Source organism: Ursus americanus, chromosome 32, assembly GCF_024610735.1.
Source record: "Ursus americanus isolate L20-20 chromosome 32, mUrsAme1.1.p, whole genome shotgun sequence".
Taxonomy (NCBI): Eukaryota; Metazoa; Chordata; class Mammalia; order Carnivora; family Ursidae; genus Ursus; species Ursus americanus.
The window spans coordinates 17299408-17321130 of NC_142158.1; the positions used below are offsets into that span (position 1 = coordinate 17299408).

At 50.4% G+C, this 21723-nt stretch overlaps 1 protein-coding gene across 1 annotated transcript in view; it reads right to left on the bottom strand.

The window, feature by feature from the left end:
- Positions 1–17624, bottom strand: part of GFOD1 (Gfo/Idh/MocA-like oxidoreductase domain containing 1) — a 107363-nt gene extending 89739 nt beyond the window's left edge. Inside the window, exon 1 of the mRNA XM_045811518.2 lies at positions 16635–17624. Coding sequence (XP_045667474.1) covers positions 16635–16887 — 253 coding nt within the window. The 5' untranslated portion in view covers positions 16888–17624. The remainder of the gene's footprint in view (positions 1–16634) is intronic.
- Between the last annotated feature and the right edge of the window lie 4099 nt (positions 17625–21723).

Below are 21723 nucleotides of genomic sequence, written 5' to 3' on the forward strand. Positions count from 1 at the left end.
TCGGCTTATGCAATGAGACGGGAACTCCAATTTAGCCCTCTTGTCCCCTGTTTCGTGTCTTGTCTGTGGGACTCATGCAGCCTCTGTGCACACGGACCAGAGACTGTACAGCCCGCTGTGCTGGCAAACACGCAGGCTTCCGAGCCTGGCAAACCTCCGTCCAGTTCTGATCCCACCACTCAGCTGAGCGGACCCAACAAAGCGCGTCACAGAAGGCCAAACACCACTGCAGAGAGCGATGGTGATTTTACTCACTACCAAGAAAGAAAGCCTCCGACAATTAAACTAGGACAGGCCAGCGACTGTAAGACATACCTATACCATAGCTGTTGAAGGGTGAAAAAAACGTGCCTTAGAATCAATGGCATGTGGGAGGCGCCTGGGTGGCTCAGGTCATGATCCTGGGGTCCTGGGATGGAGCCCCGCATCGGGCTCCCTACCCAGCGGGAAGCCAGCTTCTTTCTCCCCCTCTGCCCCTCCCTTGCTCATGCATGCTCTCTCTCTCTCTCTCAAATGAATAAATAAAAAATCTTAAAAAAAAAAAAAAGAATCAATGCTATGTGGTATTTAACCTCTCACTTGTAAGATGGAGCTGGTAACTGTCCACCTTGAAGGTTGGTTGTGAGGTGGGAATGAGAGGACACCGTACTGTGCCTAACTCTGGACCTGGTCTGCAGTGAGTGCTTGATAAAATGTCAGGTCCTCTTCCCATTTCAAAAGTGATGGGTACTGGGGCACCTGGGTGGCTCAGTGAGTCAAGCATCGGACTCTTGATCTCAGCTCAGGTCTTGATCTCAGGGTGGTGAGTTCGAGCCCCACACTGGGCTCCATGCTGGGAATGGAGCTTACTACAAACAAACAAACAAACGTTCCTATCCCTATCCCTATTTAAGAGGAAGAAAAGTGATGGGTAGGTTCTGGATAGGTTATAAGCTCTTTCATAGTAGATACCCTGTCTTATACATCTCTGCCCTCTTCTCACCCCCCATGGTCTAGAATACCTCTATACACATTGTAGGCACCCAACAAATGGATGGTGAATATGAATGCTGAACCAGTTTGAAAGCGCACACCCAAGCAGGGAACTGCTGTCAGAGGACGTAGCCGATGCGATCCCACCGGCTTCCCTGGCATCTGGAGGTGACAAGCGCACCTGGCAGGATCATCCTGACTGGGCTGCGGGGGTGGAAAGGAGAAAAGCCAGTGTCAGCTGCTCAGAGCTCCTCCCCCATGGAATCACCTTTGCAGGCCGGCTGCGTTGGGTAAGCACAAGCAGCCACATCTCAGTTCCACGGACGAAGCAGCACAGAGGCAACCCCTGAGCCTTTTGGGGAAAGCCAGGCAGCCTCTGTGCCATGGATGTGAACGGCTGTGCATATTAAGTCAGACGGGCGACGTCCCCGAGGGCTCTAACCCTGTCCCCCAGGACTCTCTGAGAGCGGCACCGTGCCGTGTAAACAAATGTCCCACATGGGTGGTGTTAGAAGGAGCAGAAGTTTAGACAAATAGAACCACGTGGCATTATTTTATTATTATTTTTTTCCCTGTTTATTCCTGCTGCTTTTTCCTCCTCGGGGGCCCCAGCTCTGTTGGAAAAGGGGAAGAGACAGAGCAGGGGAATGAATCTCATTTTCCAGCGCCCACTTTTGATTATTCATATTCATGTGGAAGAAAAGAGGGGCTGCCGATGACAAATTTCGGGAACAAGTCATCTCAAATCCCTACCTTGCCCTTGACTTCAGGCAAGCGCCGTTCTGTGGGAGGTGCCCCGGGCATGCATGCCCCACGTCCTCACCAAGGCACACTCACCTCTCCCCCCCAGCTCCAGTTAGCTGGAACTTCTGCAGTCCCAGTGCCCCCAGGCAATGCTCACACACAGGGGCAATGCTCACACACAGGGGTATTGCTTTCACAAAGTGAATGGACTTGAAGGGGGGGAACCCCAATAATAATTAGAAAATCGGAATTACCTATTTGTTGAGGCTTCATGCATTAGTATTCCTTCAACCTTTCCCCTTGGATGCAGGGAAGGACGGGGGGAGTGGAGAAAGGAGGAAATTCGGGCGGAAACCCCATCTCCCCCAGTAGGTTGGAAGGAGATGAGAAAGCAACCTGTGAAGTCAGGGTTCTTCCCCAAAGCCGACCATCAGGAACTGGCTGTAAGGGTTCTACATTCTTGTGGGATTAAGATGCCTGCTTCAAGTCCCTTCTCTCCTGCCCTCCCGTGCTTCTCTCTGCTCTGAGCTCTACAACGGCCAAAAGGAGGGAAAACCTCCCAAGGTTGCTGGGAGGGCTAAGGAAGAGTCTGCTGGGAGCCAAGCCTGCATTCCTGCTCTGGCCTCACTCCAGCCTCATCGGTGCCATCTGCTGCCCAAAGTACCTGTGATGACCCCCCAGGTGGGCAGGGGTATCATTTACCTGCTTACACACTGCCAACTGCTAATGGGGATTTCAGGAGCCTTTCCACAGACAGCATATCTCCTTGTTAGAGTCCTTACTAATAAATAGAGAAGGTCATGCCCATACCTTGTTAAGCTTCTACTAATTACTCATGAGAGTAATTACCCATACAGTGCAGACTATCATCCCATTCCTGGGAGAAAGAAAATGCACCCAAAGGTTTGAATGTCTCAAGAATTCACGTCTAGGGGTGCCTGGGTAGTTCAGTCGGTTAAGCGTCCAACCCTTGGTTTCAGCTCAGGTCATGACCTCAGGGTCCTGGGATCCAGCCCTGCATAGGGCTCGGGACTCAGCAGGAAATCTGCTTGAGGATTCTCTCCTTTTCCCTCTGCCCCTTCCCCCTGCTCGTATACTCTCTAAATAAATAAATAAAATCTTTTTTTTCTTTTTTTTTAAAGATTTTATTTATTTGAGAAGGAGCGAGCACAGGCTCCAGCAGGGGAGCAGCAGGCAGAGGGAGAGGGAGAAGCAGGCTCCCCACTGAGCAGGGAGCCCGATGTGGGACTCGATCCCAGGACCCCGGGATCATGACCTGAGCTGAAGGCAGACGCTTAACCGGCTGAGCCACCCAGGTACCCCTAAATAAATAAAATCTTTTAAAAAATTTAAAAAAAAAAAAAGAATCCATACTTAGATCAAGCATAAATGAGTGCTATGTTCATAGCACTGAATCCCCAGCCTGGAGATGAGCACCGTCCACTAGAACTTTCTGCAATGATGGATATGGTCTGTGAGGCACCGTCCAATATGGAAGCCACCAGCCAGCCACATGTGAACTTTGAGCACTTGAAATGTGGCCAGGCATCTGAGGAACTGAATTGCTTATCTTATTTAGTTTTAATGTATGTAAATTTAAAGAGCCACGCACCGAGTATAGCTAATGGCTACTATGTTGCAAAGCACGGAACTAGATGGTGCCCGGTATACGGATGGTGCTCAGTAAATGTCCGCTTACGGAAGAGTGAATAGATGGTAAGTAGCTCACCACAGTCAGTTCTGCTGAAGCAGGATTCTCACGTTGATCGGGTACCCACTTTAAACAAACCCCCGTTTAAGTCAACAACCTTCTGAGTCAGGTACTTTGATTAACTCTGCTTGACAGATAAAGAAACCGAGGCTCAGAAGAGTGAAGTGGAGGGTCCATGGCCACACAGAATGTGGCAAGACCAGGACCCCGGCCAAGCAGAGTGACCCGGCAGCCCCCTAAAACCAGTCAATTTTGCCACTGATGAAAAAAGCATTCGGGAGCCTCACTTTATTTCTACAGGACAATACCAAATTCAACAGGGGTCTTTTCCTCTCGAAACAGAGCAATGAAGATACAGTGTGTCACCTGTGGAGATGTTTTATTTTTTTCTAAGATTTTATTTATTTGAGAGAGAGGGAGAAAACACGCACACGAGCAAGGGGAGAGGAAGAGGGAGAGCCAGAATATCAAGCCGACTCCGTGCTGAGCGTGGAGCTCGATGTGGGGCTCGATCCCACGACCCTGAGATCATGACCTGAGCTGAAACCAGGAGTTGGACGCTTAACCGACTGAGCTACCCAGGCGCCCTGTGGAGACGTTTTAGAAGCCTTACCAGTGCACTCACCTACAGGGCTAGGACGAACCATCCATCCCACCACTGTGGCCCTTTCCTAAAACCATCTCCCCCGGACAGCAGGCTACCCTGAGGGAGCCTCACAAGGGTGGGAGCTCTGGCCTCCCGATGCTGACAAGCCCCTCCACATGTCAAGCGCTGAGTGTCCTTCTCCAAGGAGATCCCCTTATCCTTTCTCCTGCAGTGAATCACAGCCCCACCCCGGCTCTGCCCCTTGCACCTTAAGGGGTTCGACTGTATCACATGGGGACGCGAGTTTCCGAGTTTCCCTCACCATCGGCCACAAGCACAAAATCAGGAACTGGGCAGGCTCCCCCTCTCCTTAGCTGACCCCACTCTCCACCACAGCATGGCCCCGACTCCATCACACAGGGAGCTTTTGTCTTTACGATGTCTCTCGCTGAATGGATTTTTGCAGCTTTTTTCACACCCTATAAGGCGGTCATTTGTGCTCCTCTCAAGGGGGTTCTTTCCAATGATCCTGCAAGCTGTTTCTTTCGCCTACCCCAGAGCTGGGTCATCTGTGACTGTCACCATTTGGAATTGAGGGGAGAGAAAGATTTAAGCAGAACTTACTGCTGATGGGGTGGGGGGTGATCTGCAAGCAAAAAAAAAATTTTTTTTTTAATTCTAGAGAAGAACAAAAAAATTATTTTTTAATTTTGGACATTCTTAAACTACTCTGTGTCCTAAGTGGTCAGTCATAGGAAACATAATTTTCCTTAGAAAATTGGTTCCTCCAGAACCAGCTGGTTCCTTGAAAAGGATTTTATATCATAGAACTTTCTATATCTTCCTTTACAATTATTTAACCCTGACCCCCTCCCCTTTCTGGATCCAGTATAAGCCCCACCTCCTCCAGAAGGTCTTCCTGAACTGTCCAGGCCCTCAGCTTTCAGGCAGGATCCATTATCTGCAGGACCACCTCCTCAGGGACTCGTGCTGCCTGAGGAGAAGGGCCCTGGGGACCAGCAAGGCCTAACCTCACAGGCCCTGTGCATTTTATCTCTAACCTCAAACCCAAGTTCCCTAGTCAGCAAAACAAAAGCTCAGCAGTGAACTTTTTAACCAGTCTCTAGATCCAGCCCTTCTAGAAGACACCATAGCAATAATTCACCACCTATTAGCAGAAGCCCTGTCCAGATCTCACTTTTGTGCAAGTGTCTCATTCACTCTTTGTGAGGGGAATTCTGTTTCATTTGTTGTTGTTGTTGTTGCTGTTGTTGTTTTGTTTTTTCTGTTTTTTTCTCCTTCGTTTTAGTACCCTGTGTGGATTGGCACGGGGAAGCTTCTCAGGTGACGGACCCTTAATCCAATACTGATATTTTGGGGTTATTCAATTGCCCTAAGCAAATACTTCTTGGCCTTACAGTATCACAATTCACTCTGGACTGAATCATATAATTTATTGCATTGTTGTGTGTTTGCATATGCTTATCGTGTGTCAAGAACAAAGACCACAGACCATATCTTACTATCTGGGGCATTGCTACCACAGCCAACACAGTGCTACAGGCATTCAAACACATTTACTAATTAAAAAGAAATGAAGAAGAGAAACATTCTCCAGACACTGGGCAGAATCAGTGACTGAAAGATCCTGGGCCACCTCGATAATCTTCAAATTGGAAATGTCCCATAAAGAATGTTCCATGCATTATTGGGCCCAGGGCAATGCTGGTGCCCAAGAGACATCAGTATCCGCTCACATGGCCATCTCGCTTTTCTAAATAATGAACCATTTCAATGAACATTTGGCAAAGCTAATTTTACTTGGGCTGGAGAATTTGTTCAGCTGCATCTAGTTCCAAAATCAAAAATAAAGGGAAGTCTTTGAAAACCCAAAAATCTACCCCTAACTGAACAACACAACAAAATCACAAAACCAACGCTCACAACTCAGTAATAAGAAGACAACCCAATCTAAAACTGCTCAAGAAATGTGAAGATACATGACTGGCTAAGAAGCATATGACAAGGTGCTCTATATCACTAGTCATTAGGGAAATGCAGGTCAAAATCATAACGAGATCACACAACACACTATAATAATGGCTATACTCAAAAAGGCTGACAATGGGGCGCCTGGGTGGCTCAGTCGGTTAAGCCTCTGCCTTCGGCTAAGGTGATGATCCCAGGACCCCGGGATCGAGCCCCACAACGGGCTCCCTGCTCAGCAGGGAGTCTGCTTCTCTCTCTGCCCCTCCCCCTCATTTGTGTTTTTTTCTCTCTCTCTCTGTGTCTCAAATAAATAAATAAAATCTTAAAAAAAAAAAAAAAAGGCTGACAATACCAAATGTTGGTGATGGTGTAGAGATATTAGAATATTCCTACATAGGTGTTAGGAATATATAATGGTACAACTACTTCAGACAACTTTTTTTGGATTTATTTATTTGAGAAAGAGAGGGAGTGTGCAAGCAGGGGGAGGGGCAGAGGGAGAGAGTGGGAGAGTCTCAAGCAGACTCAACACTGAGCTTGACCCTGAGATCACCACCCAAGCCAGTCCAAGAGTTGGACGGGTACAGCTGCTTCAGAAAGCAGTTTGGCAGTCTGTTAAAAAGGTAAATCTATGCACACCATACAACCCAGCAATCTCACTCTTAGAGATCGATCCAAGAGAAGTGAAAGCATGGGTCCACAAAAGGACTGGATGTAAATGTTCACAGCAGCATTATTCGTAACAGCTAAAAACTGGAAACAGTACAAACATCCATCAAATGGTGAACGGATAAACTGCGGTATATCCATACAATGAAATATTACGGGGCAAAACAAGGAATGACTTTCCGACAGATGCGGTGATGGGAATGAACATCAGAAACACGCTAAGTGAAAGAAGCCAGGAACTAAAGACCACAGATCGTAGGATTTCACTTACATGAGATTTCTAGGAAAAGCAAAACCATAGGGACAGATCACATCTGTGGTGGCCTGGGGCTTGGCACAGGAACGGGGGGCTGGCTGCAACCAGGCAGGAGGAAACCTTTGGGGATGTTGGAAGTATTCTAAAACTTTTTACACGACTGTATACATTTACTAGAAATCATTGAATCTCCATGGGTAAACTTACGATACATACAGTTTATCTCAATAAAGGCAAAAAAAGCAATGCTAAAGCTACGAACCAACTTAATTGGGGCTTCAAACCTCGATGGCTTCCGTGTACGCATATTATGCTAGCTAACAGAGCCCCTCAGTACCATAAAAGCTATTAGAGTGGGAAATTAGAAATTTAAAAAACAAGTCATATCATTTTAATGTAAAGTTATTTTTTCTGCATTTTTTAATACTCCACAGGGCATTAACAATTCTCAAGGGACGTCTAAACTCCAAGGCGTCCCCGGCTTGCTTAAAACTGAGAAGCCAGCTTCCCCAAAGCCCTGTTGACAGATGCAGAATTGGTCACGGTAAAGGGTCCAGGTGGGTCTCAGCAGTGAGGATTTTAAAGCTTTATCCCCCGACATCCACCTGGGTTGAGTCTGAACCCAAAAGATCTTTGGCCTTCAAGGTCTTCCTGCTTTAGAGGAAGATGCTCAGAGAGCGCTCTCCTAGGGACCCACACTCACCAGCTGAACTCAAGGGAGCGGCTTCCATACCAACAAGTCTTGCCAGACCCACACCTGTGTGACACGCCTGTCAGGTTCGTCACTGCCCAGCTTGCCTGGCCAGGTGGACTTGATCCAGGCAAAATGTGGATTTGTCAGGGTTCTGCAGAGAAACTGAACCAGTGGGGAGTGGTGGGTGGGTAGATGTGTGGGGAGAGGGAGAGAGAAAGGGAGAGAGAGAGGTTGAAAGAGAGGGAGAAAGAGGGAGGTGGGGGGGAAGGGAGGGAAGAGGAGGGGGCAGAGGGGGAGACAGAAGAGGAAGGGGGAGAGAGGAGGGGAGAGAGGGTTAAGGGAGGGAGAGGGTGGAAAAGGAAGGGAGACAGGGGGGCAGAGGAGGAGAGGGAGAGAGGAGAAGGAGGGAGAGAGAAGGGGAGAGGACAGAGGGGAGAAATGGAGAGGGGAGGGAAAGGGAGAGGGGCATGGGGGAGAGAGGCAGAGAGGGGAGAGAGGGAGGGGGAGAGACACCATGGGCAGGCCAGTGAAAGCAAGGTAGGTTTAGCAATTGGCTCATGCAAGTAGGGGGACGCACAAGGCCAGAATTTGCAAGGCAGGCCAGCAGGCTGGAGACCTAGGGAAGGGTTGATGTTGCAGTTTTCAGTGTAAAGGCCATCAGAAGATAGAAATTCCTCTTCCCCAGGACCTGCCTTTTTCCTGACTCCTGACTCCTTGAAGGCCCTGCCCTGACGCTCGTGCACAAAGGGTCTGTGCGTCACCGCGTTCCTCAGTTGGCACCCGCCAAGCAGGAGGGACTGGACCATAAAACTCCACAGAGCCAGTTACATGTATCTGCTTTTCCATCCCATATTTTACCAACAGAGACACCGTAAATGTAATAATAATGACGACAAGGTTGGCATCATTTTATCGTCACATACATCTTTTCTTTCCACTGTTTTACTGTGGTCACTATAAACGTGGCAAAATGTCCAATGTGTGTTTGAAGACAGCGGATAAAGAACGTACAAAATCAAGAAAGGTCTACATTTGTAAAATCATCAACCAAGTCTGGGTTCTCATCATTAGTGCCTTTTGGGAGTGTGGCCCCCTGGAGATGACCACTCCTAATCCCTCCAGCCCCACTTCCCGCACTACAGGGTCCCCAAGGCATTTTGTGATGGACCCCCCCATGTTACCAGATAACCTCCAGAAAGACTGAGCCGGGAGAAAGCATCAGACACAAGCAGGAGCAATTGGGAGTGGGGGCTGGGCAGGGGGGGCTAAACCAGTAATATTTGTATTGGTTCTGTCCAGCACACGGGCCCTGGTCTAAAGAGGGATGGCTGATGGGGCCCACACACGGGGAGAATAGCACAGAATGATAAAATTCTAGTTCAGACTTTCTAGGCACCTACAGAGGCCTCAGCTAGGTCCCTGCCCCGAGTTCCACGGAGGACCCGCATCCTTCTCACAGGTGATGATAAATCCTCACAGGAGCACAGTCCGTTCCTGGGAACACCAACAGCACCTTCTAGATCATGCATCCATGAACCAAGTACAGGATTCTCAGCAAATCCCATATCCAAAGCTTGACTTAGGCACATTCCCTTTAAAAAATAAAAATAAAAAAAAAGGGGGGGCGCCTGGTTGGCTCAGTGGGTTAAGCATCCGAGTCCTGATTTCGGCTCAGGTCATGATCTCAGGGTCCTGGGATCGAGCCCCACGTCGGGCTCCACGCTCAGCAGAGTCTGCTAGAGACTCTCCCTCTTTCTTTGCCCCTGCCCCATTTTCTCTCTCTAGATAAATAAATCTTTTTTTTTTTTTTAAGATTTTATTTATTTATTTGACAGAGATAGAGACAGTCAGCGAGAGAGGGAACACAAGCAGGGGGAGTGGGAGAGGAAGAAGCAGGCTCATAGCGGAGGAGCCTGATGTGGGGCTCGATCCCACAACGCCGGGATCACGCCCTGAGCCGAAGGCAGACGCTTAACCGCTGTGCCACCCAGGCGCCCCTAGATAAATAAATCTTTAAATAAATAAGTAAATAAATAAAAATTTAAAGAAAACTTTTAACTGGAATTTCTGAATCTGGCAGAAGGGAATCATCTCTTTAAAAAATATGAAAAACAAATCTTCGAAAGTACCATTCAGAACAGGCTGAAGAACTGATCACTTCGAGGTGAAGGAGAATAATATTTATTGAACTTATACAGACAGCTCCAGGGGAGGGTGCGGTGGCCAAGTCTTTACACCCCTGCTCATTTTAATTGTCATACCAACCTTGTATCATAGTATCTTTAACTCCATTTTATTGATTGGAAGACTGAGGCTCAGCGGGGATGGTTACAGTTGTGACCTGACAACCTTTTCTATCATCAGCAATTCTGTGAATCACAACGTCGTCTATAGTGACGGGCCTTGACTACCCTGAACCAAAATATATAACTAATTGCTAGTGTATTTCTTTCTTGGTGGAACCCTTAAAACATGTTATTTACTTCCACCATTTTTTTTAAAGATTTTATTTATTCAAGAGAGCGAGCGTGAGCACGAGCAGGGGGAGGGCAAAGGCAGAGGGAGAAGCAGGCTCCCTGCCAAGCAGGGAGCCCAGTGTGGGGCTCGATCCGAGCCGAAGGCAGACCTTTAAACAGCTGTGCCACCCAGGCGCCCCTACTTCCACCATTTTTTTTTGGTTCTTCCCCAGTTGCAGGATCAAAATGTCCAATCTCTTCATATGGCTTCTTCTCACTCGTACATTTTCCAAACCAGACATCATCAACAAAATAATCACTCAACTGCACCTAATTTCAGTTAGATGAAATGAGATTGGTGATGCTTGACTTTTCCTAACAGTACACAGTCATTACTTCCATTTACATAATGCTCCAGGGCTTCCTCAAACCTACACCAAGCTGACAGACCAAAACCATCTCACTAGGGCTCAGCAGCAGAAACCCGGAGAGAGAAAAAAAAAAACCTAACTGTCTCTTCCACACAGTCTTCGGGGAGAAATACATCCAGAAGTGACGTCAAGGGGGAACTGGGATTCCAGAGTGGTTACTACCAAGTCCAGAAAGGACGTTTGATCATCTCCAGCCCTATCTCTGCCTGTGTGGCCACCACGCCTGCCCAGCCCTGCTTCCTCCTGGTTCTCCCCCTGTTCCAGCAGCTCTTCTCCACCGTGGGCAGCGCGGACACTCTGCAGTAGGGCAGGAAAGGGCACGATGCTCCCAGTCCTCGGCTGAGGATGTCAGACAAGTCGGGGCAAGATCAATGAGCACAGTCAAAGCTCACTGGAACTCTCCAGCCTTATTCCCCATCCCATAGGAGCCTGCCCTCCCACAGAGAGGCTTCCCCCAGAGAGTCTGCACTCCGGTCTCCAAAAACTGGGGCAGGGAACGTGAAAACAGATGTCGTCACATCACACACAAAGGCAACAGATATTTTAACACAGTTCCCCCAACAGGTTAATTATTCACGGCAGGGCTGGTCTTGTTTTCCCAAAGGCGGAAAGCCATCGCATCTCTGTGCCTGGCTGCCACTGCAGGCACATCAGCCAGGAGCTGGAGAGAAATTCTAAATCCTGGGTCCTGCCCTGGAATCTGCATTTTGACAAGATTCCCCCCTCCCCGCCCCGCTCTGGCCGCCCTACCCTGCGGGGGGGATGAGCCCATGTGTGAACGTCTGGGAGGCAACTGGGCTACTGCACGCAGGACAAACTGTTATTGATTGATGGACCCATCCTGTTGATAATCTTTTGCCTTCCCCAAGCATTCATTCATTCATTGGAAAGGCATTCATTCGTCATTTAGCAAATATTTATAGTGTGCCTACTGGGTGACTCAGCGCCTGGCACTGTCTAGGAGAGATAAGGCCACCCTAGTGAGCAAAGCAGGCACAGGCCCTACCTCAAAAAACTTTCTTTCCAGTTGGGGAGACAAACAGCAAATAAGAGAACAAGCAAACAAATGAAAGAGGTCATCACAAACAGCGACGGCACTGCCAAGAACATGAAGGGGCTGCAGAGGTGTAAGTGAGAAGTGGGGAAAAGAACTTTTGGTTGGGAGGGGAGGACCAGAAAGCTCTCTCTCCTGATAGAACATCTGAGCTGAAACTTGAAAGTGAGAACGAGCCAGCCCTTCAGAGGAGTGAGGGGGAACCTTCTAGACAGAGGGAAAAGCCAGTTTGCAAAGGCCCAGAGTCAGGAAAGGGGCTGGTGTGTTTGGGTAAAAAGGCCCAAGTAGCTGGAGGGTCAGGGAGAGTAAACAATCGCCAAAGAGGTGACAGGGACTGGCAGGCGGGGCCAGCGCAGGCCACGAAACTGAATGTTGCTCCAAGTGCCAGGGCAGCCACTGAGAGCTTCTGAGCAAGGAGTAACATAGCGACATGCACGCGTATACATGCCACTCTCCTGTTGTATGGAGACTAGCTTGGACAGGGAACGAGAGTGGACCTAGGGAGGCAGCAGGTGGCTCACTGCACACTCTAGTGCAGGAGGACAAATGGGACACAGGTTTTAACTGACCCCAGAGGCAGGCTGGGAGCTGTGCTGCTCTGGATACCAAGGTGAGTTGAGCCCGGCCTGGCTGTCTTCGGGCACCGGGCAGTCAAGGGGCTTGCAGAGCGAGGCGCACAAGGAAATCGACAAAACAGCAGTGTCGTTTCAGGGGCCGGTTAATTTGGCAACATCTTTGTTAAAGGAAATGAGCACATACTTTTTGACCGGCAGCTCCCGTATTTACCCTACAAGTACACTGGGGTGTGTGCAAAAGGACACAGGGTCTAGGTTATTCATTACACGTTTGAAGAAGCAAAAGATTGGGAACAACCTCAATGCTGAGCGATAGGGGACTGGGTAAGTAAATTTTGATCTATCCACACAATGAAATACTATACAGCAAAAAATAAGAACATGGATACTTTCCTTATGCTGTTTTTTTATATACGTATAGATGTGTATGTGAGTGTATACATATATTCTTCTCAAGATACTACTCTTGCATGACAAAAGCAAGGTATGTAACAGTGTGTATGAGATGTTACCAACTGTGTAAAAAAGACTTTAAAAATGCTCACACACATATTTGCCTGTACATACCTAGAAAAATCTTCAAAAAGAGACATAAAGGGGCGCCTGGGTGGTTCAGTTGGTTAAGCGTCTGCTTTCAGCTCAGGTCATGATCCTAGGATCCTGGGATTGAGTTCCACTTTGGGCTCCCTGTTCAGCGGGGAGCCTGCTTCTCTCTCTCCCAATGTCCCTCCCCCCACTCATGCGTGTGAATGCGCGCGCTCTCTCTCTTGCTCTCTCTCTCTCAAATAAATAAAAATCTTAAAAAAAAAAAAAGAGAGAGAGACATAAAAAAACCGGGACTGCCTCCAGCTGAAGAACAGGGACCAGGAGACATTCTTCCCTGTGCACTTTTATAGTATTTACAATTTACACCACGTGAATATATAAACCATTCAAAAGAACTAAATAAAATTTAAGTTTCACACGAATGCACTACAATAGGTTCAAGAAAAGATGGGAGCAGCCTTTGGTGCTGAGACCACAGAAGAGTATGTGAGGGGCGAGACTGAGAAAGAGGGAGACTTCAGGGAGGAGGCAACCCTGGGGGCCGAGTCTTGCAGGATGGACAGGCATCCTTCACTAACACAAGGCAGAAAGTGTTCCAGACAGAGGCATGGACCTACAATCAAAGAGGTCCGTTCGAGGACACACCAGGAGTTCTGGGTTTAGCTGAAGTGCATGGGGTTCCAGAACAGCCAGCAGGACAGGAGCCTGGGCAAGGCTCATCACAGGCCAGCCCTTGCCTGTCATGCCAAGAAGTTGGGACTCTTCCTAGAAGTGACGAAAGGGGGGTGCAGTGACACAATCGAGTCTGCGGTCCTTCAAGGAAAAGTTGGCAGCGGTGTGGAAGATGGAGAGAGGCAGTGGTGAGGAGGGGCAGACGGCAAGCTCGCTCAGAGACCTAGGTAGGGGACGCGTTCCTTCTAGGGAGGAAGCCATGATAGACAAAAAGGAACAGATTCAAGAGAGAACGGTTTCCATGCGTGGGGTAATAAACAGGAACAAAGGAGAACGCCAATGATCTCATCTGAGCTACTTTGATCTGAGAGAAGAAACTGAGGCCAAGAAGCAAGTTTAGGGGATGAAGAGGAAGAAAGGACTGTGGGGAGGCAGAAGGGTAGGTTCAACTCCCCAGCTATCCGTCCATGAGCAATGCCACTCAGACCTCTGCATTTTAGTTTGCCTCATTTGTAAAATGGGGCTAACGTCTATGCTAGGCAGCCAGTCTCACGGGGAAAGTGTTTTATACACGGCACCTGCCACATTGCCTGGCACATGTTAGGAACTTCAGAAGAGACAGCCCTGGGCACTGTAGAAATTGTACAAAAGAACTGAAGAAAGTCTCTACAACAGAGAAATGCCTAGTTCACCAAAGGAGGGATTTCAAGGGAATTTTTAGAAACTCAAGGAGGATGTCTATGATTCTATTGATTCCAAGTGTCATTCCTCGATGGTCCCCAGACCAGCCCCTCACCTTGTCAGAGCAGAGACCCGTCAAGAATATGGATGGAGGGCCGTAGACCACTCGCCATCGCTAGGCAAGCAACTCAAAGGCCAGGCTTTAGCCAAAAGACGGGCAGTTCACCGGGACCAGTCAAGACTGGCTTGTTTCTATTCCAGGCAAACACTAGCATCTAAAACCCCCAACGGCCAAACTAGCTCTATGACTGTTCGGGGTGTTTCACTTCCTGTGTTGTGTGTTGTGTGTTGGACCTCTAACCATGACAGCAAAGCACACCCAGGCGACCACCCAGCCCCATGCTTTCAGATACAATGTGAAAGAGAGGGACCTCTGGGCATTTTCCAGTGAAGAGGAACTGGAGAATGAGACCAAAGTCCAGCCACATCTAAATTCAACACCCCCACATTTTCTATAATCATAAACTATCTCAAATTACCTACAAAATCAGGAGTTAAAAAAAAAAGCCCAAGACTTATACAAAAATATAAACAAAACCTCAGTCCTTAGTCATGATTATAAACTAGGTCTACTTTTGAAGCCTCTTGGTTTTGAAGAGATAACTTGTGTTAATCTTGTCAAGGGGAAAAAAAATCATAGGGATTTTTGAAAATAAAAAGTATCCAGAAATGTATGATTTGTGCCACCTCTCTCCAACCCAGAGCCCCCTCAAATGCTTTCTTGGCTAAAGTACAAGAGATGGTCAGAAAACAGGTACATCCTTGTTCCCCGAATGGCCATTCTCCTGGAGATACACCTTAGGGATGCTGACCTGTAGGACTGTGCTGTCATAGTGGGGAAAAGCAACATTACAAGGTCTTTCTGATACGACCAGTCATGGGCTCTCTATAGAAGAGGACAGACCTGTTGGATACAAAGTGTTCTAATAGATTTATGCCACAGGATGGTTATAAGCTATCTTGATATGTATGCACAGATCCACTGTAAGCACAAATGTTAGCAACCCAATATATAGATTACATCAAACAGAAAAGTCAGAACCCAATGACGTTCAATTCAAGGCCAAAGAAAATCAGCAACAAAGGTGAGAAACTTAATAAAATCAACATGAAAACGGACAGCCTTGGGCAGCCTCCTCAGGAATTCTATCATGCTCCCTCTTGGAGTCAAGAGCAGAAGGGGGCTGATAAAAAATGGTTTTCTAGGAAGAAAGAGTTCTGCCTTCTGGTCATAGGTCTCTGAAGATAGAATTAACATGTACGTACATTTCACCTATCCCAAATTCACGCATTTTAAAATATAAAACATGCCTTCCAAGATGACATGAATTACCACTGATTGGCTTCAGAGTACTGACCCGCTCTTGCCCTAAAACTCTTCCCTAATGTCGTGTCCTGAGCTTTGTCTCTTTCCTCATCAATAAAAATTCCAACTTTCAAGGGTGGGTGTTACATTTCCTGGGAGAGTAAGGAGTGAGCAGTATTCCTAGGACTGTCTTAGGTACGAAGAGAACTGCTGACGGACAAAATATGCGCTTCTTTTTCCTCTGGGCATGACAGGGACGCCAGCGCTCTGTGCTCTGAGATTGTTCAAACCGCCTGGGTTAGGTGGGGGGACGGGCTGGCGAGGGGCGGTGAGCTCATTCCCAACCTGCTTGTCAACATCAGGCCTGGGAACTTTCCTGCCGGTTATTAAGGAGGGACTACTGCATGCTCCCACGTGAAACTGGCGCCGTTGGGCCTTTTCCCACACAAAGCATCCATACCTCTGGAACTACTGCGCCCATCCCCTAAAAATTTAAGGTCTATTATTTCAAACACACGCAGAAACCAATCCCTGAGCTGCCACGTTCGACAGTTCAATCCCCCTGCTTTTGTCAACCCAGTTCGTCACTAAGCCAGGACCCCGTGGAAGACCTCCCAGGGCACCCCCCACCCCCAGCCAACCACTCCCGCCATCCTGGCTCACGGCGAAGGCCGAATATACCGGGCTGAACGTCACAGTCTAATCCCACACTAAAGTAACAGCAGAAGGAAGCAAACGGGCCTAGCAGGGCGCCACAGCTGCTACCCGCCAGGTAGTCTACCGCCCCCTGGAAAACCAGCCACACGTGTGGGGCTCTTGATTCGGGCGATCCTGGGCGCGCACTCGCCTCTCACAGGCGCGCACCCACGCACACACTCGGGGCACTACAGGCACAGCTGGGGACTTAGTTTTCTCTTCCTGAGAGCGGCTCATGCCCAGTCCTCAGCATCCGATCCGCCTCGTCGCCAGCCCTGGAACACACGCCTCCTCCAGCCTCGGCGCCACGCACGTGGGAAGGCGCGTCCAGGTGGTGCCAGTAGGGAGGAGAGAAGCAGCGCAGAGGCAGGGAAGGCCGGGGATGAGGAAGGAGGGAGCTCCGAGGGGCATGTGGCATCTCGGGCTCCCGGGCCGGAGTAGATGCCTCGTAAGCCTCTGGGATGCAGAGGGGCCGAGAGCAGAAAAGCAGCAGGGGAGGAAAGGAGCTGGAGGGGAGAGGGGACGGGGTCACTCACCCAGGGTTTTGACAGCGATCTGCCTGGTGAGGGGCGGCGGCAGGTTGATGCACACCAAGTCCACGTCCTGATGCAGCAGCACCTCGTCAATGCGGCTAGTGTAGAAGGGGACGCTCATCTCCTTGGCCAGCTCCTCCGCTTCCTCTTGCGTGCGGCCCCACAGCGCCTTCACCGCGAAGCCCTCATCTTTCAGCAGCGGGATGATGACACGGGCCGTGAGGCTGGTGCCGAACACGCCCACCCCGGGAAGCATGGCTGCTCTGGTCCGCTGGGCTCTGCTTTAGCTCAGATCTCCAATCGCACACACTCACACACCCCTCTAGCCAGTCCTGCACCCGGCTCGCCGCGGTGCGCCAGCCGCCCGTGCCCCGGGCAAGGCGCCCGGGTGCCGAAAGCGCACGGAGCTGCAGGCGGAGCAGGCTCGGGGCGCCTCAGTACGGTGTCTGCTGCAGAGTCCGCCACGCGGGGCTCTCGGCCCTCCCGGGGGCGGCGGCAAGGACCCCCCCGGGGCGCCCGAGGCCCCGAAGCCCCGCGGAGCCCCGGCTCAGGCAGCGCCCCCGCCGCAGCGCCGGCCGGCTCCGCGAGCCCCGCCGAGGCCGCCCCATGGCCGGCTCATCCCCGCGTCCGCGCCGCCGCAGCCCGGGACCCGCTCTCTCCCGCGTGGTTTTCGCAACCGGCGACCTGCACACACGAGCCTCTACACCCTGCCAGAGCACGGACCGGCGCGGCTGCGGGGTCCCCTTTCTCGCCCGCCCTCGGCTCCGAATGAAATAATCCAGCGGCCACCAAGAGGCCGGCTAAGCACGCGTCTCGGAGGGCGCCGGGCGCGGATCTCGAGCTGCAGCGCGGCGCCGGCGGCCACGACCCGGCGCCAGCCTTCTCATTCTGCTGCCATGTTCGCTCGCAGCGCGGCTCGGGCGGCCTCGGCCCCAGACCGGCTCGGGCTCCGGGATCCCGCGGGGACGAGGGCGGAGTTGGTGAGTTTGGCTGTCAGCAGCCGGGTGTTGCTGCACCGCCCCCGCCGCAGCGCCGCGCGCCATTGGCCGCCGCGCGCCGCCCCCGCCCCCGCCGCCGCGGGCTCCCGGTGCGCGCCGCGCGGGGCCCAGGAACCCAGCCCGGCTCCTCCCCGGCCCCGCCCCGCGCGCCTCCGGCCCCTCCGCGGCTTCCCTTTCTTCGCCCTCACCTCCTCCCACCCTTGCTCGCCTCTTCCCAAACCCCGCCCCAAGCAGGCCAATAAATCCATCAGGGCCCGGCGCGCCCTACTGGGCGGGTAGTCAGTCCCTGGGAAGCGGGCCGTGGGCGACCCGGCCCCGGGGAGTCCGGGGGGCGGGGGCGACCCACCGAGGTGTGAGCAGCAGAGCGGGAGCGTTTCCTACGTGCCGAGAACCACACTAGGGAAGCTTTCCGGGCATTGCCTCTTAATCCTTGCACCAATTTAAGGTTATTGGTGCAACCCATTTAACTGATGATGCAGTTGAGCCCCGGGAAGGGTAAGTGACTTGCACAAGGTCACACGATAGGTAAGCGGCAGGCTTGACATTGGAATCCTGGCTAGGCTGCAGAGTTTGGGCGGTGAGCTGAGAGTTCCCCTCCAAGAGAGCTTGCTCCAGTCCTGTGCCACCCCTCCCGCCCTGCTCGCACGGTCCAGCCGCCTTCCTCCCAGTCTTCTTAACAAGCTCTGCTTTCCCCGCGAGGCCAGCGCCTGAGTAGAGGCTAAGTGAGGGGTCCCCGAAGCGGCTGCGGCACGTGTTTCCGTCTGAGTTTCCAGACGGAGAGGACGCCCTGGCCAGAAGCTATGCCAGTAGCTCGACCTCTCACTTTGGCATCTTTCACCACTTACCGCCCCCTGCATCCCCCCCGCCCCGTGGCCTGCACCCCCACCCTCTGCTCCTTTGGGGGAGGGAGGGCCGGCTGAAGCTCGCCTTGCACCCACCTGGCTGCAGATCCTCGGCACCTATCACACTGGCATGTAGGTAGTAAGCCCTCAAGAAGCATTTTCAAAATAAATGAATGTCCACTTTGTGCCCACTTGGTGCTGGGATGCCAGACCCAAAGCTGAAAAGTACGGGACCTGGCTTCCAGCTCAAAGTCTCTGGAGAGGTCAGGGGTCCTGGCATGTTCCTCTCTTGTCTTAAGCACTCAGCTCAACGTGGCACAAGGTCTGCTTCAAACATGGGAGTGGAAAACGGGATACTTGCAAGCATTTAAAACAACTTGTAGCAACTGGCAGCGAGGCGGCCCGTGGAGAGAGCAGGATGCCAAAAGGGCTCGTGTGTTGCAATGGGGGGAGGTGGCTGACCTCAGGGCGTTAGAAGAAAGGCACAGAGGACACTGAGTGCTCTGAGTGGCTGCCAGCAGCCTGGGAAAGTCTGAGACAAAAGGAGTATTGCCATCAGCACTGACAGGCTTCTTGTGAGCAGAGGTTTTGTAAGAACCAAGGCAGGAACGCCTACAAGGGCAAGGGGTGCGGGCAGTGGTGTCAGACACGAGGCACCATCCTGCTGCACAAGAGGCCAGGTCATATGTCAGCGATGGCAGCGGCTAGTCTGGAGCAGGGGATGTGGCGCCTGGCACTGGGGTTGGAAGCAGAGCCGGAGCACCTGGGGTTGACTCTGGGCTCTGCCTTTTACTAGCCATGGGACCTTAAGCAAATTACTTCCCCTTTTTGGGCCACCGTTATATCTGTTAAGTCAGGGTAATAATGTCATATACAAAGGATTTTGGAGGACTATAGGGGTCATTTTTATAAAGTCCTGAGACTAGGGTCTGGCACATAGTAAGCTCTAGATAAATGTTAAATAAATATGGAGAAGGGTCTGTTACCAACATCATTTCTTGATATGAGAGCCAATTACACGAGGGCAGCAATATCTAGCCAGTAAGAGGTAGTCTGTGTTCTTTTAAAGGGACCTCTACCCTTAGCTTCTGTGTGAGTAAAAATAAACCTGACATCTGTGTCGTATCAGAAGAACGTGATCACATCTGATTCTCATCAAATGTATAAAACAAACATCATCCCATTGCATAGAAGACAAAACTGAATCCTGGCAGCAACTCAAACTTACAGGCCTAAAACAGAAGGCTTCATTTCCAGCCTTCCCCCCGAACTGTTTCTCCCCCAGTCATTCCCATCTCAACAAATGGCACTGCTAGCCCACCATTTGGCCAAAAACCTTCGAGGCATCCAAGGCTCCTCTCCCACATACGCTCTGTAGTCAAGCATCAGCAGGGCCTGTCTACTCAGCTTGCAAAATGCATCCAGAGTCTGATAGCTTCCCCTGCATGGTGGGGGTTCGGGGTCACCATCATCACTGCCTAGACCACAACATTGACCTTGGCCCTGGTCTGACTCCTTGCACGCTTACCATTTCCCCCACGGTCCACACAGCAGCCAGAGTGAACCTTTATTCTCCACACAGCAGCCAGGGTGAACCTGTATTTTTTTTTAAATTTAAAGTATTAGATTTAAAAATCTAATTTAATCTAATTGTTTAATATTTAAAATATTAAAATATTAATAAAATATTATTTGTTTTAGAGAGAGAGTGCAAGCGGGAAAGGGAGAGAGAATCTCAAGCATTCTCCACACTGAGTACAGAGCCTGACATGGGGCTGGATCTCACAACCATGAGATCAGGACCTGAGCTGAAACCAAGAGTCGGATGCTCAGCTGACGGCACCACCTACGTGCCCCAGCCAGAGCGAACCTTTAAAAGGTAAGTCCAAAAAAAAAAAAGGTAAGTCCAATCATGTCTCACCAAGCTTGACACCTACCAGTGAATAAACCCCAAAGGCCTCGGGATGGCCTGAAAAGCTCTGCCTGAGCTAATCCCCTGCCTTGCACACCTCTTCACCTACAGCTCTCCACCCCACAGCCTGCATTCCAGCACACTGGCCTCCCCACTGCCCTGGACAGCAAAGCCCGTTTGTGTCTCGGGCCCTTTGCACTTGCTGTTTCCTCTGCATGGCCCCCTTCCACACGCACCCTCCTTCTACCCCGACATATCCATGGGGCTCACTCTCTTCCTTAACTCAGATCTCTGCTCAGATATCCCCTCCTCAGATTGCCTTGCCCGACCATCCTGGCTAAAATGACATCTTTGTCACGTTTCATCCCATTATCTGGCTTTCTTTTTCTTTATACTTCTTCTCACTGCCCCACAACTTATTATAGATCTGTTTATCTGTTTATCATCTATTTGCCTCAACAGATTATAAACTCAGAGAGATCACAAGTGTGTGTGTCTTGTTCACTTCTGAATCCCCAGTGCCTGAAATTGTATCTGGCACCTGCTAGACACTCAATATGCATTTGTTGAACAAATGTTTATATGTTCTTCTAATAACCATGTAATATTATGAAGAGTGTATGAGCTAATATTTATAAACTGCTTAGAACTGTGCCAAGTGCCATGTGCAAGAATGGTTGAGGCCCTGGAGAAGCAAGGCTGAGTATGGCAGGACACCTGCAGGTAGCTCATGCCTGGTGGCCTGTTGATTGGAGACATGAATGGACAACAGCAATACAGCATGGCTCGTGCGATGGGGATGATTTGGGAGCAGAGGAAGGCTTTGCAATCAGAATGGAAAAGCTTCGAAGACTTGCAGAGAGAGGAAAGGACTAGACCCAGGTTTTTGAAAGACTTGCTGGAGTTGTTAGCTAGAACAAAGAGGTGAGAATGTTCTAGACTGGGGGAGGCTAAAAATAGGCTAACTCGAGGTGGAAAGGTTTGTATGGAGGAGGCCAGGACATGATGGACAATCACTTAATCTTAAAGCAGACAGTGAACAGTTTTAAAGATTTTTAAAAAAATTTAGGTAATCTCTACACCCAAGGTGGGGCTTGAACTCACAATCCCGAGATCAAGAATTGCATGCTCTATCGACTGAGCCAGCTAGACACTCCAGATTGGCATTTTAGAACCATCACTCAGGTTCCATGACAGAGGGGAATTGCAAGGGGGTGCACCCCACTCAGCCCTGCAAGGAGACCATTGCAATACCCAGAGAGCGAAGGAAGGCACAGGCTTGTGCATGAAGAGGCAGGCCCTCTGCTGTGATAAGATGGAGGCTCCCTGGCCATGTAGCT